General features: G+C 42.9%; 2 protein-coding genes across 7 annotated transcripts in view; one reads left to right on the top strand and one right to left on the bottom strand.

Moving 5' to 3' along the window:
* Window positions 1-81: 81 nt before the first annotated feature.
* RBP4 (retinol binding protein 4) lies at window positions 82-7,213 on the bottom strand. Of its 2 annotated transcripts, none has more exons than XM_006113188.4 (6): window positions 7,057-7,213; window positions 6,601-6,739; window positions 5,822-5,958; window positions 5,540-5,646; window positions 2,868-3,080; window positions 82-685 (listed from the first exon to the last, which is right to left on the bottom strand). In XM_006113188.4, exons 1-6 carry the CDS (start codon window positions 7,200-7,202, stop codon window positions 672-674), a joined length of 756 nt encoding a protein of 251 aa, XP_006113250.3. In that variant the 5' UTR covers window positions 7,203-7,213; the 3' UTR covers window positions 82-671. The 2 variants fall into 2 exon arrangements, with proteins under 2 accessions (XP_006113250.3, XP_006113252.1); XM_006113190.4 differs by having other exon boundaries at window positions 7,032-7,155.
* A 135-nt stretch (window positions 7,214-7,348) lies between these two features.
* PDE6C (phosphodiesterase 6C) overlaps window positions 7,349-22,917 on the top strand; it is a 66,349-nt gene continuing 50,780 nt past the window's right edge. For 3 of the 5 annotated variants that reach the window (XM_075935149.1, XM_075935150.1, XM_075935147.1), the window contains exon 1: window positions 7,349-7,881. The gene's annotated coding sequence lies outside the window, so the exon portion shown is untranslated. The remainder of the gene's footprint in view (window positions 7,882-22,917) is intronic. The other 2 variants (XM_075935148.1, XM_075935152.1) reach the window with 2 other exon arrangements.

The following is a 22,917-nucleotide window of genomic DNA, read 5'->3' as shown; positions in this document are numbered from 1 at the left end:
TTTTTGCTGGTATGTCCTACATCTGAAAATTTGGTCCTTATAACTAGTTAATGTCTGGCACCATTTTTGTTGGACTCAATGTTACAGTAGATAGAATTGTTTATTTTTCTTAAGCATGTAAAAATAAGGTAATTACAAATTGTGTATTTTTACACATCTTCAGTCCACTATGAAGTGTAATAAAATAAAAATATTCTCTGATGTGGTCAATGAATTTCCTTTTGTATTTAAATACTATTTTGCTTTCCAGTGAATCCAATAAAGATGACGCACTAAGTCAAGACGGCTTTTTAAAATTAAATAGATAATATGGGATTTTAAAAAATTTGCCTGCAAAATTATTGGACAAAGTAAAAACAAACAAACAACCAAATAACAAACCTATGAAAGATTCCATACTTAAATACTACCACCTGTATTCCTTATTCTAAACATTGCAGTAAAATAATGGTTTTGCCAATAAAACATCTTCTCTCTATATTTACAGAGTATTCATTTCCTGTTATTCACATTTATTAAATGTTTCATTGGTTTATTGACAGGGTGAGCTACAGAGCTCAGATAAATATATTTTAAGTCTGAGAAGCTGTTTTAAAGGTTAACATAGTCACTCTGTAAACTTTACATCCGCATTGATGTTACATGATTTGTTTCCATAGTTTCAAAACTCCTCAAGAGCAGAATCCTGAAACAAACAAAATAAAGTTAATGTTTCTAAAACAGCACTAGAAATATAAAAAATACCACATTTACAGTGTGTGTAAATGTATTTCCTTTAAAAATGGTCTTACACTTATCAGTCTATTACTTGAAAGGTGTTTCTGTTCTTTAGCTCTGTACCACATAATTTCAAAGGATTTTCACCTTCACATAGGACAGGAATTAATCAAACCTGTTTCATTTGTTCCAGACAGTAATGCTAAGGCCAAGAAGGAGTTCACACAGATTACCCATGAGAAACATTTCAAAATATATTTACGTCAGCAAGATTTACCATACTTTTCATTTAAGATCACAAAAATATCAGTAACAGACTATCCTACTGCACACACATGTATTTGCTTGTGGAGTTTTGCTTTTAATACATGTTAATACAAGTCCTAATCGCAAATGTCCTGGTTACAGTGAAGTAATAACTTGCTCTGCAACTAATTCCATGGTCAATATAAATATTTGAGATGGTTTTATTGCCACTAGGAATACTCACAGTGGACAAAACTGGGATACCTTTACCCACATTAGGAAATACCTTAATCCACAGGCAGGCCACTGAGCTCAAGGTACTAAGATAGTACTCAATGCAAGTAAGAGCAAACAAACCTGAACCACAATCAGTAAGAAATGTTAGAGGACAAGAGGACTGTCAGGAGACAAGTTCCTAACTTTTGTATTTAATGTTCTGTTAATTACTGGGGCTCTGTGCCCTGCTCGCTACGTTCACCAACCCCCCCATTCTCTGGCCAGAGAGCATGATGACGTCATTCTGTTGCCCATCAGGAAAAATTGATTTATAGAGAGATATTTTTAGTTTGGAGGGTATATTTCCAATTTAACTGTGCTTTTAAAAATAGTGTTAAAGACAATTGCAAATATTTTGTGGCAAATTAATACAGATTTGGACCTCCCCTGGACCTGACTGGTCCCTGATGATGGAATTTTCCGGACTGCTGGCTCCCCTTCTAGCTTCCAGCCAGCTCCCCAACTCCTGCTGATCCCGCTGCAGGTGCTCCGGGACCTACCAGGCAGCCCCGTGCTATGGCTCTGGGACTTGCCAGGCAGCCACACACATTGCGCTGGGGATTTGGGACCTGCAGGGCAGCCACGCACACCGCACTGAAGAATAGGCCCAAGGCAGGCAGGAGATGGAAGAAGAGGAGGAAGAGAACAGGCTCCTGCCCCCCAGCCTCCTATACCCCCCTCACATACCCAAGACCTTGTCCTGAAGGATCCAGACAACACCGATTAATTCATAAATTTATAAATTGTAGATTCATAGATTCATAAATTATAAAGCCAGAAGGGATCACTGACCATCTAGTCTGATCTCCTGTATAACACAGACCATAGGCCTTCCCTGAATTAATTACTGCTTGAATAAGAACACATCCTCCAGACAAACTACTAACACATCTGTGTCATCTGGGAATCACAACCCTGGCTCATAGTGCAGATGTAGCCCATGACTATTTACTTTCTGTCTTGTGAGGGACTCTGTCAAAGGCTTTTTAAAAGTCTAAATAAATTATATCTACAGTTCTCCTCTGCCTTCTATTTTGCTGACATCCAAATAATTCTAATAACCTAGACACAACGTTTCTTTACGGAAGCTCTGATGATTTTGTCCCTTTCAGGTCATATTAATCTAGGTGTTTTACAACTATCTTTAGCAGTTTCCACTAGGGATGTTAAAATGCGTGTAATTAAGTAACTGTAACTGCTGAAAATGTCAGTGGTTACACGGTTACACCCAGGGGACAGACAGCTCCCTGGGAATCAGTGTGGCTGGGGAGATGGTTTTTAAGCTGGCTCCCCATGCATCCTACCTGCCCCCTCCCGCTGCTGCCTCTGGTGGCTCCCTGGGAGCTGGTGCACATAGGGAGCCTGCTTAAGCCAGCTTCCTGCGTGTACTGGGAGTCTGCATGTAGCTGTGAATGTTAACCGATGAACCCAGGCTCATAGAAACAATATTACAGGAAAAGTAACAATGGTATATTTGAGATTCTGAGTTTTCTATAAGAAAAGATCATATCACAGCCAATAAGTACAGTTCTTTCTACTATCCCTGCCCATCAGAGAAAGAGCTTTCTAGCATGGCAGTCATTTCACCTCCCGAATACATTTTTTCTGAAAAAAAAATAGACTCTTACCATTATGTATAATAAGTCTGTATTTTCTGTCCAAGCAGAGGTCGACCTGTCTTTGTCTGACAATTCTCTGTGCCTCTAGTGGCAATCCCTTTGGGTCCCGGGAGAACACAAAGGAGTAACTATCAGCACATGTGCCATCATCATTTAGTAGGCGGCAGGAATAATGAAGGGCGTAAGTGTCATAATCTGTGTCGACCACCCAGTGATCATCATCTGGAAGAAACCATAGAGAAGGTGCAAGGAAGTTAGAAATAGAAGGAGAGATTAACCTAAAGATAATTCGGTATTTATCCACTCTCAGAAGAACACCACAGTTTAGCTGTAATGATTGCAAATGGTCCATAAAGGCCCTAATCTTGATGGACACTGGGCACCCACAATTGTTACTGAAATACTGGAAAGTTGAAAGCTCCTGGTACCGCTCAGGCTCAGACCCAAGAAGTTAACAAACCTAAATTTTATGGTGATGCATTTAGTTGATTAGAGGAAATAAACCAGCGGGAATCAACTGGACTGAGTAACATGGATTCACCTGTGGCCTCTTCTTGGCCAACAGGTGGGAAGTTGTCACCCAGGGAAAAGTATCATCTTGAGGTAATGTGGTCCCTCTAAAAATCATTCCTACTTCATATTCAGTTAACGTGGAAAGAACCTGCCACCCACCTTAGGAAGTGTCCATCAGGATTGGTCACAAGTGTCATACTGTTTGAGAGACTACTCTTCAAAGGGGGGACACCCTTGTCCAGCAAAGTACTATCAAAACTGATATTGTGTTGTCTCTACCACCTCCACAGTGCAGCACTCTTAGCAATAATGTGGGCCAATAGCTGTGGAACCTGCCTTTATAGTACATAATGGATTGCATTATTTTTAAAATACATATTATAACTAAAGATGAGTCTGAAAAGCAGATCTGAAACCTGGATGCAAAAGTTTCCATTATACAAGAGCAATTGGAGCCAGGGTCTTGGCTCATGTTTATTTTTAACCCTCCAAAAAAACAGGTTGAATATTTCCAGACATTGCTTCTCCCAAAAAGAAGAAATACAGTTTTCATATTTAATGTTTTTATGCTATCAAGATAAAATCTTTGACAGTCACCCATATAGTTCTGCCTGTTTGTTTCATTTGTGCTATTTGAATTTAAATAATGGAAAACGTTTGCCCTCACAACCAGACTTCTTTTGCTTAAATTTCAGTGATATTCCAATCCTTTCACAAGCAGTGTGACAGCATGAAAGTTGCACAAACTGAACAAACTGCCCCCGCGCGCCCAGTTGCAGCTGTAAGGTGTGCAGTGTGCCGGGGGCGGGACCACGCATGCGCTGTGCGCCCGGGGGCAAAGCTGCACATGCATCGTGCGCCCACTGCCCGGGGCACAGGAATGGCTCGAGCTGGCCCTGCTTGTGTACAATGGTGCATATAATCTTTTAAGGACTGAAAACATAATACTTAAAATGGTCAGCCACATGGTTAAACTGGAGAAAATGAATATTTTCCTGCTGGTCATGCACCAAATTACTCATAGCTCACATAGTCCCATTACCTTCTTGAAAGCTGTTTTCCTACCACAGAAATGTTCTACACTGTTTGTGTGGAAAAAACATCATACTATTGCCTCTTAGGTTTCTTATACATTTGTATTTGCTGGGCATATGCAAAGAGATGTATCACAAATCCTAATCACAATTTGCAGTTAGAATTTCAGACAGTTCTCGGCTATTTATCACTCAATTAATGTCCTGCTAAGCTCCTTGCATCCACAGAAATGAACCTGGAAAAGGGGGAGGGTGTTTTAAAAAGGGAGGGTTGCTATCCCCACACCATGCTTCTCTGGGCCTCATAACCCTCACCCACACAATTTGGCTAGGTTGTGCTGGCCATATGGGCTATACCAGGTTCTCCCTCTCCCTCCTTTTCCCTCTTCAGGAGACCAGAGTTTGTAGCAATGTATTATACAGAACTCCCTTCTCTGCAGTGTGGGGCAGCCAGCAAGTAAGGAAATATGGCTTAGCAGTGAGCTGGCAAGAAAGTGGACAGCAGGCCAGAAGCAAGTGGCTTCCTGAAGATCCCTTGAGAACTGTGTGTTTGGAGCCCACCTCCCCCCATGGAGATTCCTCAAGTAAAGAGTGCTGGAGTTTCCACTCCTCTAGATGGGTTAAGCTCAACAGGTGAGAATGAGGATCAGTATTAATATGTTGAGAGTTTGTCAAAAAAAAAAAAAAAAAAAAAAGAGGCAGTCCCTGCATTCATGAAGTATCCACAATGGGTAAGAGCCAAAATAATCCTCCTCGTCCAGTTTGTAGACAACGGAATCTGACATTAGGCTTTTTCAAGAACGTTATTCAAATAAAAAGCAGATCTGAATTTAAAAGAGCTCATAATCTCTACTTTCTGTTCCTTCCATGTGGTGGTCATAGTCTATACTGTGTGGTTTGAAAGGAAAATAAATGTATGAGCTTTTCCATGCAAAGACTAACCAGCTAACACACGTGAAAATTAGAAACTGCCTTGTCCACTCTTGGATAACCATGCAGCAGTTACCATGTGTTAGCTAATGTGACTAAAAACATCCCCTTTTTCTTCAAGTAGCTGCACTAAAATGAACAAGTGTTATCACACACTCCTGAGTCTCCTGCTGTAAAAACATCCCATTCCATATGAGTACTTACTTCCCTTCTGGAGAAAAGAGGCTACCCCCCAGTACTTCATCTTGAACTTGGCAGGATCCTCAGTGTCAGTGAAGGAGCCCACCATATCAGCACAGACATCCCAGTTACTGCAAATAGGGCAAGACAAAAAGACACTGAGCTCATACCTGGCAGCCTGGATTTGGGGGTCAGTTAGTGGTAAACAGTTGGGTACAAAGTAGGGCTGGAGCCTTGGGGAACAGAGCATGTCAGGACTCTGTGGAAGCCAAAAGGGGAGAGAAGGAAGGGTGCCAGGCAACCTACTTGAACAGCCGGACTCTGCCCTTGGCGGTAGCGCTCATTTGTCCGTTCTCATCTACAGTAAACGTGGCTACCACGTTGTCCTGCAGGAACAGCCCCGTGGGGTCTTTCTTGGCCATGGCGTACCAGGTGCCAGAATACTGCAGGGAGAGGAAAGATTCTTGTAGAGCCTGGGGGCACCACACAGCAGGCCTAAGTGTGGACCATAAAAGCTGGATCGACCTAACTGTGCAGGACTCTGCCAATCTTTAACCCCAAGCTTCCAAATCATACCAGCAAATTACAGAATAAACCCAGCTGCTCCCACCACACAAAAACAATTCAGCTACAATGCAACCAAGAGTACAAGCACCATAGAGGCTCAGATTGAGCAGCTGGATCTAGCCAGGCTTTGACCCCAATCCTCTCACTTCTAATGTCTAAAAACGGAACACAGATAGCAGCATCTATAGCTTGCTATGAGAATACAAATAATCAGAGTAATACTGCTCAGCACACAGATGATGCAGGATTTTTGCACTGGGCCTAGAGCAACTGAAGGTACAGGAGAAGCTGCTGCCATTTCTTTGTTTAGACCTTATTGCTGTTTAAGCCTCAGAGCTGCTTGAACCCATGTGCTGGATCTGGCTATTTGGTGCTCAGCACTGGAGGCTGTGTTTGGCACAGGAGGAATGCTGGATTGGGTCTCTATTCTGATAGTCCATTTTGGATCTTGGGGGCAGAGTTTGGCAAGATCCAAGGAGAGCCAGCACTGGAGGGTGGAGAGGGGAGTGGACACCTACTCGAGCCTTGTCGAAGTTCTCCTTGACTTTGAAGCTGCTCACTCTGCAGTCCCGTTCCGCTCTGCATCCGCAGCCCAGCAGGCTCAGGGCCACCAGCAGCAGCCATGCCAGGAATCGCCCCTCCTGAGCCATCTTTCTCCTACCACAACAGCAAACAGAGACAGACCACATTATCAGCAGGGGGTAGGGGTCCAAGGCAGGTCTCCCAAACATATCGGGTGTCCCCAAGATGCTCAGAGGGTCCCCCAGAGCAGTCCCCTCAGTGGGGTCCCCAATGCCTGCACAGTAGAGTGCCCTCAGCACCTAGAGTGGGTGCTTCCCCATGCACCCAGAAATGGGGTGCCCAGACATCCAGAGGGCACCCCAGTGCAGAGATTGGCTGCGCAGTCCCCACTGGCTCTGCAGAAGGGCTGCAGCATTTCCGGCCGCACCCCTGAGCGAGCAGATTCAGCTCACGCGGAACAAGAGATGCTTGGCCAGCTGGGTGGAAACGTGTCTCTTCCAGAGCAGCGCGGGTCCCCACAGGCAGCCGGTCTGCAGCCAAGCGCTGGTGCAGGCGAGGCAGGGCTCGAGAGCTTTATACAGCGGGGCTGCCCTTGCATCACTTCGCGGGGCGAAAGACTAACGTGGGGAGGGGGAGGCCGGATCGATTCCTGCTGGGGGCTCTTGCGTAACCAGGCTGGGAGGCGGAGGCGACCCCAGCGATCTTTAACCCCGGCCGGCCACGGGGACAGAAGCGCTGAGAACAGCACCCGGCAGGCAGGACCTCACGTCGGGGGAAGGGGGGGGGGGAGAAGCCGATTGCATCTGCTGCTCATTGAACTACGAGAGCATTTCCCGCTCTGCCGCTCCAAAGTCCCACTTGGCCAAGGAGTTACAGGCGGTGGCCTCATTGTTCTTCTCCAATTTCTGTCCTTCCAATGCCGGCAGCATCGTGACATCCCGCCGTTGTTGGTGTCTGAGACCCGAGGTCTGCTCCCTGGGGACAGCTTCCACACAGCAGGAGCAGGAGCCTGCAAGACTTTCACAGCCTGCTCCAGAGTGCAGCTGCAGGGCATCTCTTGGTCCTGCCTTTGAAGGAGGCAAAAGAGCACCCCTCAGCTCAGTCCTTTCCTCGCATAAGGCAGGTGGGGATGCACATGATGACTGTGATTGTGCTGATGTTGCACACACACCACTCTGGCCCCTTTCCACCCAAAAATTATGAGGCAGAGTTCCTCCCGTTTTTTCTTGGAAAACTGTCTTTAGTTATATAAAAATATTATTTTTTCTCCTGTGCAGGTAAGTGCTGGTGCCTCTTGGTCAATATTTGTTCAGTGGTTTCAACATCTTTAGAATCGTTAGAGAAACCCTGTTAAATATTTTCCTGATGTGTGACCCAGAGCTGGTAAGAAAAAAATAGCAGAGCATTAGTTCCCTTGTTTCCTTCACTGAAGTGTTTCTAAAGAGTAAGGGGCTAAAGCTGTTAGTTTGAAGTCATGACCAAATGTTTATTCATTTCAATTAAAAAAAAATTTAGATTGGGAGCTAGTCAGCTAAAGCATGTCTACACTGTATCCGTAAGCTATGTAATTTGGGCTCACAAATTTCATAGTTTATTTTGAGTTAATTTTGAAATAGTTTATTTCAAAACTTGGTGCTATCTACACAGCACCAAATTTTGAAATAGAGCTATTCCAGAATGTCCCTTTCTCCTAATGGAATGAGGTTTACAGAGACGTTGGAATAGCGAACCTGTTATATTTTGAAATAGGGGGCTTCCTCAGAGGACCCATGTCAGAAGCAGCGGGGGGGGGGGGGGGGGGGTGGGGTGGGCGGAGTGGGAGCCGGTGCAGTGAGGAGCTGTCTTTTAAGCCATCTCCTCACAAACACTGGATATGCAAAGCTGCTGACTCCTGCTCCAGTGTTGCAGCCTCTGATAGGGTATGTCTACACTACAAAGTTAGTTTGAACTAATGGACGTTAGTTCGAACTAACTTTGATAGGCGCTACACTAGCGCTCCGCTAGTTAGAATTTAATTTGAACTAGCGGAGCGCTTAGTTCGAACTAGGAAAACCTCATTTTACGAGGATTAAGCCTAGTTCGAACTAGCTAGTTTGAATTAAGGGGTGTGTAGCCCCTTAATTCGAACTAGTGGGAGGCTAGCCCTCCCCAGGTTTCCCTGGTGGCTACTCTGGCCAACACCAGGGAAACTCTATTGCCCCCCTCCCGGCCCCGGCCCCCTTAAAGGGGCACGGGCTGGGTACGATGCCCGTGCCAGGTGCAAGCCTGCCAGCACCAAGCCAGCAGACCCTGCACCTGGCACGGATCGAGCCAGCCACCCGATGCCCCCCAGCCCTCCCCCTCTTCCCGGGACCAGGCTGGCGGCTCCCAGGAGCTTGCCCAGGACCGCAAGAGGCGGGCACCAGCCTGGGCTAGTGCGGACATCGTGGACCTCATCCACGACCTCCGCACTAGGCACAGGAAAGTGGCTGGCTAGGGCAGGAGAGCTGCCAGTCTGGCCACCCAGGAGCAGGTGTGCATGAAAATCGAGGGGGTCCACTGAGACCCCCGACCCTGAGCCCTGAGCTTACAATGGCCGTCCTGGGTCAGACCAAAGGTCCATCTAGCCCAGTAGCCTGTCTGCTGACAGCGGTCAACCCTAGGGACCCTGGAGGGGATGGACTGAAGACAGTGACCAAGCCATTTGTCTCGTGCCATCCCTCTCCAGCCTTCCACAAACCTTGGGCAGGGACACCACTCCTACCCCCTGGCTAATAGCACTCCATGGACCCAACCTCCATGACTTGATCTCACTTCCCTTTAAACTCTGTTCTAGTTCTAGCCTTCACAGCCTCCTGCAGCAAGGAGTTCCACAGGTTGACTCTTTGCTTTGTGAAGAACAACTTTCTGTTACTAGTTTGAAGCCTGCTACCCATTCCTTTCCTTTGGTGTCCTCTAGTCCTTCTTTATGGGAACTAATGAAGAACTTTTCTGTATGCACCCTCTCCACCCAACTCCTGCTTTTAGAGACTTCTATCCTGTCCCCCCTCCGTCTCCTCTTTTCTAAGCTGAAAATTCCCAGTCTCTTTAGCCTCTCTTCATATGGGACCTGTTCCCAACCCCTGATCATTGTAGTTTCCCTCCCCTCTCCCACCCTCTCTCTTCCCCTCTCCCACCTCCTTTTCCCAGTCTCCCCCAATTTTGTTCAATAAAGACAGATTCCATTTTTGAACACAATTGTCCTTTATTTTGTACATCAAGAAGAGGGGCTAGGGAAGGGTAAGTGGAAGGAGGTGAGGGAGGAATGGGGTATGTGCCCCCAATTGGGAGGACTGGGCTGGCTCTGCAGGCTTCTGGGGGTGGAAGCTCTCCTGCAGCCCCCCAATTGCCCCCTCTCCCCAGATGGCAGCCTGTGGCAAGTGCAGCCGGGCTGATGGCCGAGTGCTGTGATGTGCCCAGTGTGGGTACTTCGGGCAATCCAAGCCAGGACTGCTTTGCAAGCGGGGCACCCTGAGAACTGTCTGTCCCGGGTGGGGGTCAGGACCCTTTAAGCACAGCCCTCGGCTAGCCTGAGACAGCATCTCCACGCTCTAAGTCCTCCTCTGATGCCCTGCCGGCACTGCTTCCGGCCATCCTTAAGCCTGGTTCAGGGTCCACTTAATGTGGACATGCTAGTTTGAATTAGCAAAACGCTAATTCGAACTAGTTTTTTAGTCTGGATCCGTAAATTCGAATTAGCTTAGTTCGAATTAACTAATTCGAACTAAGTTAGTTCGAATTAATGTTGTAGTGTAGACGTACCCATAGAGAGGCAGCAGAGGGTGAGAGGGGCAGGCAGGAGTCAGTACACATGGGATGTCGGCTTTTAAGCCTGCTCTCTGTACATATTGGATCATGCAAGCTACTCCCCTGCCCTCACTGCTGCCTCTCTGGCAGAAGCAGCAGTGTGGGGAAGGGGGAAAAGACAGGTGGTAGCTGATATGTGTGGGGAACCAGCTTTTAAGTCAGCTCTCCTCACATGCTGTCTTCACGGAGCCTCCTGCTCCTACCCATGCGCTGCTGTCTCTTATCAGAGGCTGCAGCGGGGCAGGGAGGCTGCCTTGGCTCAGCCTCTATCTGTGGCTGGCCCAGGCTCACCGCGGACAGAGGCTGCTCTGTGGGATGCCAGTGCAGCCTTTGTCTGCAGGGCCCCCCATGGACAGAGGCTGCTGCCACCCTGCACTGCTGCTTCTGATACAGAGGCAGCAGCATGGAGTGGCAGGGGGCTACCTGGGATTGGGGCCTGGAGCACACTGGCTGCCAGCCCCACCAATAGGGACTATCAAATAGTTGTGTAACCAATCATATTTTGTCTGATTACACCTCTGTTCAGTTAATCTCTATCTAACATCCCTACTTTCCAATGAAATTTAGCGCAACCCTTCAGTTTCCTTTGTCTCTTCATAAAATTATTAAGGGTGTGTCTACACTACCCTCCTAGTTTGAACTAGGAGGGTAATGTAGGCATACCGCACTTGCAAATGAAGCCCGGGATTTGAATTTCCCGGGCTTCATTTGCATAAGCGGGGAGCCGCCATTTTTAAAACCCCGCTGGTTCGAACCCTGTGCAGCGCGGCTACACGGGGCACGAACTAGGTAGTTCGAACTAGGCTTCCTAGTTCGAACTACCGTTACTCCTCATTTCACGAGGAGTAACGGTAGTTCGAACTAGGAAGCCTAGTTCGAACTACCTAGTTCGTGCCCCGTGTAGCCGCGCTGCACAGGGTTCGAACCAGCGGGGTTTTAAAAATGGCGGCTCCCCGCTTATGCAAATGAAGCCCGGGAAATTCAAATCCCGGGCTTCATTTGCAAGTGCGGTATGCCTACATTACCCTGCTAGTTCAAACTAGCGGGGTAGTGCAGACATACCTTAAGCCATGTAAGTTAATCATTTTTACTATTTACCCACATGGTAACTACTAATGTAGTGCAATAGTTTGCTTGAGTTCTGTTTATGCCCTTTCCTGATTTTCAGGCTGAAATATTTGGTGTTTGAACTAGGGATGTGAAAGACTAGTTGACTATCCAATAAGCAAATGGTTATCAGATTGTTGACCCACTAGTTGATTAGTCACTTCCCCTCCCCACTGCCTCTATCAGAAAGAGGCAGCAAGGGGGAGAAGAGGGAGTGCTTCAAGATGGCAGCATCGCATGGAGCCCGGGGCCAGACCTTGGGCTCCACTCGGTGCTGCCGCTTTGAAATGCCACATGAAGCCTGACACTGGGCTCCCCTCAATATTTCAAAGTGGCAGTGCTGCATGGAGCCCAAGGTAAGTTGGAGACTCTGTGCCGTGCTGCCTCTTTGAAATGCCACAGGGAATATGGGGCCAAAAGGGGACTCTCAGTATTCAAGAAGTGGGTGTACCATGGTTTTATACAGAGGCAACAAGATACTCTCTGTCTTACTCTCTATCCCTATTTTAATGATTCTTAACATTATGTTTGCTTTTTTGACTGCCGCTGCACACTGGCATTACGTCTACACTGCCTCTTTTTTGCAGAAGAGACAATGCAAATGAAGAGCTCATTAGCAACTTCTCATGCTTCATTTGCATATTCTCTTTTAGTGCTTTTTGCGGAAGAGGTTTTTGCGCAAAAAGAGCAGTATAGACTGGTCCGTTTTGCGAAAAAAAATCTTTTCCACAAGAACCTGTAAACCTCATTTTTTGAGGAATAAGGGTTCTTGCGCAAAAAGGTTCTTTTTGCGCAAAATGGACCTGTCTACTACACTCCTTTTTTTTTGAGCAAAAACCTTTTCTGAAAAAAGGATAGGACAAGAATATGCAAATGAGAGCATGAGATATGCTAATTAGCTCTCTATTTGCATTTCCTCTTCCGTAAAAAAGCGGGCATGTCTATGTAGCCTGAGAAGATGTTTTTAGAGAACTATCCACAGTGACTCCAAGATCTCTCTTGAGTAGTAGTAGCTAAATTAGTTCCCATCATTTTGTATGTGTAGTTGGAATTATTTTTTCCAATGTGTATTACTTTATATTTACCAACATTAAATTTCATTTGCCATTTTGTTGCCCAATCACTTAGTTTTGTGAGATCTTTTTGAAGTCTTCACAGCTTTGGTCTTAACTATCTTGAGCAGTTTAGTATTATCTGCAAATTTTACTCTCTCACTCTTTACCCCTTTCTCCTGATCATTTATGAATAGGATTGGTCCTAGTACGGCTCCTTGAGGGACACCTCTCTCCATTCTGAAAACTGACAATTTATTCCAACCCTTTGTTTCCTGTCTTTTAACCAGTTATCAGTCCATGAGAGGACCTTCCCTCTTACCCCATGACAACTTACTTTACTTAAGAGCCTTTGGTGAGGGACTTGTCAAAGGCTTTCTGGAAATCTAAGTATACTACATCCACTGTCCGCATGCTTGTTGACCCCTGCAAAGAAGGTTTTAAGTCTGTTCTCCAATCATGGAAGCAGAGAAGAGCATTTGGGCCACAATTTCTGTTAATATCAATGAGCATCATGCATGCAGTTCATGTGGATGGAAATGAATGGCACATAGATTCTTGGAAAAGCTTAGGGGGGAGGAAAAACATTCATAAAGCTCCAATACAATGTAAACTAAATAAATATTTATAAAACTCAGCATAGATTTAAAAATTTTACAGCAAATCAACATAAGTCGATAGTCCAACTTGTTCTGTTTCATAGCTGATGCTTACATTTTGACAGCATATTGTGAAAAGTATAGATATTTTGAAACAAGCATATATTTCTTTCAGCTGCATTTTACTGAGGAAAAAAAGCATTCCAATTTTAAAGTCAGTAAAATGGGGGGAAAGAATTTCTGGCACTGATTTTCCATTAAAATGCTTTTTACATTAATAGCTTTGACAAAGTAATTAATATTTTCCATAATGAATAATGACAGTAAATATAGAGAAAAGGTCAGATTTTTAAAGGAAACTAGAAAAGAAAGCTTTCATTGTATGATTTATTTAGCTTCATTATGACTTTATAATCAACAAATAGAAAGGACCAAGGGAAAAATAACTATTAAAACATTTCTAATAGTGAAACTTTTAAGTTTAATTATTGAAAGGACTAGAATTTTATTTATGGTAACATAGTAAGATTCTAGTTCTTAGGAGAAAAGCTGGCTCAAAGTATTGGAAATAGGATATAGGGCATTTAGTTTAAGTCTTGTCCAGCTTGATACAGAGAGAAAGACTTTTTGTTTCCATATTTTGATATTGTGCTGGCTTGTTATTATTTCTATGCCCTCTTGCACAAGTTGCAGTGTGTGAGGCATTCTGAGAGGCTTGCCCAGCAAAGATATTCACTGTTTTCTGAGATCAGGCCCTTTCTAACAAGAGACAACAAATTACATAAAATGAACCAGTGATCTCAGTGTATTTCATAGGACACAAACAACTCCATCACTGTCACAATTCCCTCCCTTCCGTCTCTCCCAGTTGGCAGCAGTTAAATCATACAGGCCAAGGACACAATGCACTGGAAAATGTTACCACTTGCACTACTCCAGCCTATGTATTTGTTTTGTAGTTAAAGGTCTTCAACTTCCAATAATCACAACCTTGACTCTTTGCTTAAGCATTATTTTTACCTCAGAGTCTTCAGAAAGAGTAATTACAATAATTTGGTTTTTAAAATATTAACTGCATTTTCAGCAGCAAAGTGGTCTCCCTAATAAAGATTGTGATTGTGTGCATACACATTTTTAGATTCCCTAATGCTATGTCTGCACTACAGAGTTTTTTCGGAAAAACGACTGTTTTTCAAAGAAACTCTCCGAGGGTCTACACCTCAAGTGTGTTTTTGTGTAAAAAAATCAAAAGAACAGAGTGGTTTTTCCAGCATAGGTATTCCTCATTCTATGTGGAAGAACGCCTTTTTGTGAAAGAGCTCTTTCACAAAAAGGTGTGTGTGGACGGGGAAAAAGGGATTTTTGCACAAAAAGAGGAAAGAGGAAAAAGCACAGGTGCCCTGGTGACCATTCTGTACTTAGCAATCAGAGCTTACTTTTGAGAGAGTGTCCGTACAGTCTGGACGCTCTCTTGTGCAAAAGCAAATCGCTTTTTCATTGCGCTTTTGCAGTGTGGACGAGCTCTTGCACAAGAAGTTTTTGCAGAAGATCTCTTCCGATAAAAGCTTCCTGTGTAAGAAGCCTGCAGTCTAGACGTAGCCTGGGAGAAAAAGGGTTTGTGTCTACTTGTAAGTCTGCTTTTAATGGGCTCTGCCATCTCCTTCCTAGATCAACTTCTGAACAGACATGAAACAAATTTCAGATAATGTATTTGCAATATTTTTCTTTGTGGCTATTAAACACATCATAAGAGTCTGTCTCTGCCATGGTTTATTAGTCATGCTGGCTCTGACAGATAAGTTTCCCTCAATGTGTGGAATACAGTGCTTTTTATATTGATGAAAATGGAATTTTTAGGGTGGAAAGAGGCTTTCAGTGGCTTGTTCTTATTTCTTTGTCTTCCACATTAGCATTGTATTTTTCTAGGCGAGTCTTTAGAACCAGTCTAGAAACCCCCAGAATCTTTCTAGTTCCCATTTACATCTACATAGTCAAAAGGTCCAATATCTTGCCACATTGTTCTTGTGCCAAATGAGAGAGAGATGCCTTTAGTGTCCCACAATGTCTCTTCTGAGTTGGTCAGATGCACTCTCTCTGATCACAGACTCGGTATGCTACTTGTGCAGTGGGTCCAAGTTCTGCCACTCTGGAGCAAGGGACCAATCCCAAGACTCAAACTTGGATGTTCTGTGTGGTGGAATGTTATGTTTGTGCTAGACCAGGAGACTGGCCTTTACATAGTCAAGATTAATTGTTCCCTGGTCTGTGTTTATATAAAGATCCATAACTGCACTACCCTGAGCTAAAATAAGAGAAGAGCTGTGAATTCAGATAAATTTAAAACAAAGTTTAAATTAATTTAAATCACTGTTACATAATTGCATGCGAAGTCTCCAAGGAACAAAGCCAGGGCTAAGGGTACTGCTCTCAGAGACCACCAGTTCATCCTAGCTCCAGAGGGCACTGTGCTCCAGAAGAGACATAAACGCAGGTCCTGCAGAGCAAAGATCTTCACAGGAGAGGGACATTAAACCCAGTGTCCTGGTCAAATACCAACCTGGGAAACTCCATTCCACTTACCGTCTTTCTCCATGTAGCTTCAATTACTAGGGTCATCCTCTTCACTAGGGGCCAGATCCAGCCTGCCTAATACTTTGATCTGGCCTGCGAACTGCATCTGGCCACTTTCTTTTTATATCCTGCTGCTTATGCCATGCAATTTCCAGGTGATGGCTCAGGCAGCAGACTCTATTTAAATGGCTCGTGGTTCCCAGTTGTGGCGCTGCCCTGGAAGGGGCCGGAGCTGTGAGCCTTTTAAATAGCCACAGCAACTTGGGAACCTGCCAGGTAATTTGGTAGCAGTGGGGTTCGGAGCTGGGAGCCCTTTGCTCTGTTTTTACTTCAAAGCCTGTGGCCGCACCCCTTCTGCCCCAGGCCCTCCCTTCTGGGGAAGGAGCTGGCTCCTGACCAGTACCAAAATTCATTAAGTGGCCCCCCGGTGAAAAGTATTGCCTACCCCTGCCTTATATCTAAGTTGTACTGTAGTATTAGTCTATGTTTGGTGTTTCAATAGAGTTGTGTGTGGGAAGGAGTGTTAAGAATTCTCACTTACAGCTTGCATGTTTCTTAAGTTTGTGAAAGTGCTTTGGAATGTTTCAGAATAAAAGGTGCTATATGAGAACATAGATAGTTATTGTTTATTGTATTGTTAGTATTGTTTTGTGTTGACAAAAGAAGAACATAAAAGTCAAAAACAAGGAAAACAGGGGGTACTGTATGGGATACAACATCAGCAATTCAAAGCAGCGAGTGCTTGCAAATGTGTTAAATTTATTGTTGAGCAGATTTATCAAATTTAGCTGCATGTGGCTTATCCACGAGACAGACAAGTAGAATTGCTAGCATGAGGATACCCCTGTATTTAGTCCCTTTCTCTGACTGGCAAAGGGGCAACCAGTTAGAGAATGAAGGTGTGGCTTAGCAGCTCTAAGCAGATTGATGGCAAAGCAGGATTTGCTTTTCCATAATTAAATGTGGAGATACAACTGAATTAAGGTTTATCACTAGAATACTTGGGTTTTTTTTAGCATTTTTGTTCATAGCTGAGTCAATTGTTTACATTTATAATAATCATTGTAAAACCAATACAAACTGATTAAATAAGAATATGATGCTGCACTTTTCCAGCACCTTCTAAGCAAGGTGATCGATGCACTTTACAAACATCAATGATTAAAAAGCTCACCTACTTTTGGAGTGAAATCATGGCCCCATTGATATGGTAAAACTTCCATTGACTGCAGTTGGACCGGGATTTTATCAAATCCTCAGGAGAAAGGTATTATTATTATTCCTGCTTTATAGAGTCTACAGTCTCCATCATGTCAAGTACTAAAGGCCTGATACTGCAATCCCTACTCATGAAAATAATGCTTGTTCACTGAAGCCAAAGGGATTACCTATGTTCAGACTACTCACGTGTGTATAGTAGTTGCAGAATCATGTCCATAAGTGTTGGCCTAATGGAATTACTCTGGATTCACATGAGTGTATCTGAGATGAGAATTTGGATCCCAATATTCAGTTTAAATCATTGTTCATAGCACTAATAAATCACTGTTCATAGCTTTTTGACAGCCCAAGAAATGGTATTGGATAGTGGCATTTCAGAGTGCCACAGCACCATGTGCTAAAACAGAGCAGACATGTACCTGCTGATTGGGGGAGGAGAGACAGAGTGAGGACAGTGGCAACAACAAATGTTACTATGTTCAGTCCATGTTAGCATGCTTGATGTAAGCCGAGAAGCAACTTAGGGAATGGGTTGTGACCCCACATGTCCCTGCCCATCACTTCTGAACTATAGTAGCCATGTGACTCTCCATTTCCGTAGATAGGATAACATTTACTGTGACAAACAAATTAATATAAGACTAGAGAAAGTAACCAACAGCAACCACTACAGGCTGAAACTCTCCAGTCCAGCACCCTTGCGACCTGACCCTGCCAAACCAGAGCACTGGCCAAAGCATGGGAGGTCATTGTTGTCTAGAAGCATAACCATCACTTTCAGCTCTTACTGGGCTCTTAGAAGACATTTAGGGGTAAATCAGAGCTAAATAACAGCACAGAACACTGAGGGCCAGGATTGGTGGCTGTAAACAAACTTTATGGCGCCATGGGAATCTTGGCCACACCCTTCATGAGTGGCTAACTAAAATCATTCCAGACCAGATTGTGCCAGACTAGAGAGGTGCAACAATAAGTGCCAGGACAAATCAAGGATCAACTTCTGGGAAACCCTTTGGCTACGTCTACACTGACGCGTTCTTACACAAAAACTCTTTTGCGGAGGAGTTCTTGTGCAAAAACTCTTCCAGAAGAGAGCGTCTACACTGGCATGTGCTTTTGCACAAGAGATGTGCTCTTGCGCAAGAGCATCCATGCCAGTGTAGACGCTCTCTTGCACAAGAAAGCTCTGATGGCCATTTTAACCATAGGACTTTCTTGTGCAAGAAATTCATGTTGACTGTCTACACTGGCCTCTTGTGCAAGAATAGTTGTGCAAAAGGGCTTATTCCTGAGTGGGAGCATCATAGTTCTTGCGCAAGAAGCCCTGATTTTATACAGTAGAACGTCACTTTACTTGCACAAGAACACATGGCCAGCGTAGACAGGCAGCAAGTTTTTGCACGAAAGTGGCTGCTTTGGCGCAAGATTGCGCCAGTGTAGACACAGCCTTTTTGTTTTCCTCCTTTCCAATGTATTGCCATCTATTGTGCGATAAGTAGCACAAACATACTGAATATGTGAAACTATTGTCCTGTCAAGATAGTATCAAAGAGCAGCTCAAAAGTGGATTTCTGCTAAGAGGCGAATTTTTCCTGACAGCAGAAAGAGAAGTTGTATGAGAACATTTTTTGCTGCTTATTAATTCTTCATTTAATTTTCTCATAATACTTGCTATGGGGAGCTTTGCACAAACTACTGCAATTAACTGACGAGCTTGAGCTCTATATTTTAGCAGTTCAGTATACATGTGAGAGGGAAAAAGATGAACCAGGTGAGTTTTATTTGTTCATTGTTTTAAAATCACAATATGCATTACATGCCATAGAACTGTTTGGATCAAGAGATTTATTATAGATTTAAAATCATTTTTAGATTAGATAAAGGAACATGTAATTTGCAAGTGAAGAACTAGAGAGAGGTTGGATAAAAACAGTTAAATAAATAGATATTTTTTACAAAATGTTAATCACTATTTTTCTAACCTGGAGTTTCAGAACAACGAGGCAGTTCTTAGATGCATTTTTTGTTAACATTTTAATTGTTCTTGTAGTACCCTCAAAAGAAACTTGCATTAGCTTTTCTTGACATGTAACTCTTTGGAGTTATTCCTCTAACAAAACCTTTTATACTGTACATGGTACCTGTCAGGTGAATTTTACAAACATCTACATGTTTTGTTAGTCTTAAGGTGCTGCTAGACTATTCGTTGTCTTTTAAGTTTTTCCATGTAGACTAATTCAGCTACCCCTCTGAAGCTTTTAAACATTAGCTGCTTAGTTGTTATAGCATTCCTGCCAAAAAGAGAAATAGCATCATCCTCATTTTGCAGATGGGGAAACATGCACAAATGTTAAGGCCCAAACTTTTAAAGGTATTTAAGCATTGCTGAAGTGAGCATTACAATGCCTGTCTCATTTAGGAACATAAATCTCACTTTCAAAGAGATGTGGGAGCCTTAATTGAAGCCCATTTGATGTCATGTGTACAATAACTACTCCAGCTACTTCTTCTCATTCAGTGATTTTTTTTTTACCTGTTAGTTTTCCTTAGGCTATGTCTAGACTGCCGCTTTTTGTAGGAAAAAGGTACGGAAATTGTGCTCCGCAATTTGCATACCTTTTTCTGATTGTTTTTTCGGAAGAGGCTTTTCCGAAATTTGGCCCGTCTACACTGGGCCAAATTTTGGAAAAACCTCCTCTTTCGGAAGAGCCCTTCCTTCCTTGTGAAATGGGGAAGACAGGGCTTCCAAAAGAGTGTGTCTGCTCTTCTGCAAAAAATGTCGGCAGAGCAGACGTGTTCCCTGGACATGGCAGAGTTTTTCCGGGAGGTATCCCGGAAAGCTCTGTAGTCTAGACATAGCCCTAATAATGTTTGTTATAAGGTTTACAAAATATTAGAAGATTTACCTGGCATTATTAAGACAGACAGACACACAGATGCATAGATAGACCAGTTCTCTCAAATATATAACAGAGATCTATAAGAAAATGAGACCAACATTTTTTGCTACATTATTTATTTTTATTGTATTGTTGCTTTTCCAAATATATTCCAATGTGATACAGATTTTAGAAAAATGTGCCTTATGTGAATCTTGTGATACTGGGTTGTATTGGTATTCTGCCAGATTATTACAAACTATTTTGAGAAACGATAAACATTTCTGAACATTAATATTTTGTATTAATCATATCAACCTATCATCTTCAGAGAGAGGCCACAAAATACATATATTGGAACATCTGTAATTACAGTGAAGAAGTTATATCTATGTTTGTTTTGAAAATCTTAGCTGAATTAACCATATTAAATTCTGCCAACATGGAGCTATACTACACTTAGGGTATGTCTACACTGCAGAGTTTTTCAAGAAAAACGGCCATTTTTCCAGAAAAACTACACTTACGTCCACACTGCAATTATGTTCCTTCGACAGAAAGTCAAAAGAACGCAGGGGTCTTTCCGACAGTGGTAAACTTTTTTCTATGAGGAAGAAACCTTTTTCCGAAAGAGCTCTTTCGGAAAAAGGCGTGTGTGGACAGGGAAGATGGTTTTTTTCAAAAGAAGAGGCCATCAGGAAAAAGCACAGGTGCCCTGGTAGCCACTCCATCCGTGTAATCACAACTTAAATGTGAGATAGCATCCAATCAATGTGGATGCTATCTTTCAAAAAGCATATAGCTTTTGTAGAATGTAGTTTTTCTAGAAGATCTCTTCCGGAAAAGTTTCTTCTGAAAGAAGCCTGCAGTCTAGACATAGCCACAGGCATAAACACTGAGCTGAGTGGGAAACCTTCTAAATACCTTTGGCATTCATATGCTACTTGAATCTATTTAACCACATCTGTCAGTTATCCGACTTAGGAATTTCCATGGACTGTAAGAGCTCAGGCCTGGCATATTATTAAGAACTATGCCATAAATAGTTTTGTGTGATGTAGTAACTGTAAACGTCAAAGGCAGACTACGTCATATATGTTAAAATAACTAACCACGTATATGTCAGAATTATTGTGAAACAACAACACTGTTCAGAATACAGCATATCATGTCTTTAAATCAAATAGCATCAGTATGGAAAAGGGACATCATCAAGCATGCCTGCTAGCTATTCTATTCTTGTTGCACTGGAAATGATTAGCTGAGTGCTAATGTTAAACCCTTCTGTATAATATGCTGTCCCTTCAAATCACATAGTCACTAAAATATATTTTTATTGCCACCTTTTCAGAAATTTGACAGCAAAATTAGACCAAGTCAGTTTAGTTGTTACCTGCTTAAATATGGGGACGCCCATGCTAGAGTTAATTGTAAACTGTCACAGCTAAGGAACACTATCAACTGCTAAAAAATTAGCAAAGGTACCACATAAACCGTATAACATTAGTGTAAAAGGAAGTTAAAAGATTTTAATGCTATTGTCTTATGCAATTAAAAAGCACATAAATCCTATCAAACCTCCTATAATAAAAATCATAGTACAATATTCAAGAAGCCTGACAGCTCCAGAAAGCAAACAATAATAAGATTATTGTTATCAAAGCAGCCAAAAATCTAAGCTCAAACCCCATTTTGGGGGATAGTATTGTGATTGAATCTCCTATATATTGTATTAAAATTATATTCTGTATAGGAATAGCAGCACCATGGGACTATCAATGAGGCAGGCAACATACTCAACTACTACTGCTAAAATGCTTGATCTTCTAGGTTTTAACAGTCTCAAACAGGGCTGGATTATCCAATAGGCAGACTAAGTACGTGCTTAGGGCACCAGCAAAGCAGGGGCACCAAAAAAAAAGATTTTATGGCATAGTAGTGTTTTTATTTTGAATTACATATGGGGGGGCACCATAATCTTTTCAATGCTTAGGGCCTCTAAAGGTCTTAATCTGGCCCTGGTCTCAAATCCACATCACCTACTCCAAAAAACCCCAAACAAACAAACATACAACCTTGGGGTAAGTCACTGGCAATGATGAACTAAAAATATTAAAATAAAGACCTTTGATGCAGGCTGATATTTGGAATGTGCTCTATCAAATAGAAACAGTAATGTCATAGGTCAAAAGGAGCATTGGGAGCTCTTTGATTTCACAGCTATCTGATGGTATGTCTACACTAGCTAATTAGTTCAAGCTAGGTAGGCAAATGAGGGCAACCGGATTTGCAAATATAGCCCGGGATTTATATATCCCGGGCTTCATTTGCATGTTCCCGGGCGCCGCCATTTTTAAATCCCCCTTAGTCCGAACTCCGTGCCCGCGGCTACACACTGTACGGAGTAGGTAGTTTGAATTAGAGCTCCTAATTCGAACTACCGTTACTCCTCGTGGAACCCCATTTATTGTGCTTTAATGGGCCAGTTAATTATGCCAACACAAAGAGGACTATATAGCCATTTTACTATACCAACACATACTGCGGCTCTCATTATTATGCAACCTTATCTTCCGTTCAGTCTTGTTTCTGTAGCCTGAACATACGTGGCTGCATTAATTAAATGAGATTATGCCATTGTGCACAACTAATGTTAGCAAAGCTGGTTTCTCAAAGTTAATAAAGGGGAATGTTTCTGTGTAATTTTCTTGAAGGTTTGGAACACAGATTGGAGAGTTTATAATACCCTAAGAATCACTATATAGAAAATCCCAGGGTTGGTAGAAAAAATGATAGTAAAAAATTAGAAAATATAAACACAACGCTTGTTTTCCATCATCCCTCTGTTTTGGTTTGCTAGTATCATTCTTTACCATTCTCTCCTTTAAAAAAGTAGCATAATGTATGTGAAAATATAAATAAAACTGAATGAATGCATCTGTCAATAGAAACAAACATCAAATGTCCGACATGTTGCTTTCACACATTCTGATCATATTATGAAACAAATGTCAACATAGAAAGAAACATAGCTAGTTCTGCTACCCTTGCTCCTGGCC

This window comes from Pelodiscus sinensis, chromosome 8 (genome assembly GCF_049634645.1).
Source record: "Pelodiscus sinensis isolate JC-2024 chromosome 8, ASM4963464v1, whole genome shotgun sequence".
Lineage (NCBI taxonomy): Eukaryota > Metazoa > Chordata > Testudines > Trionychidae > Pelodiscus > Pelodiscus sinensis.
The sequence above is the reverse complement of the archived record's forward strand: the minus strand, read 5'-3'. Positions and strand labels throughout refer to the sequence as shown.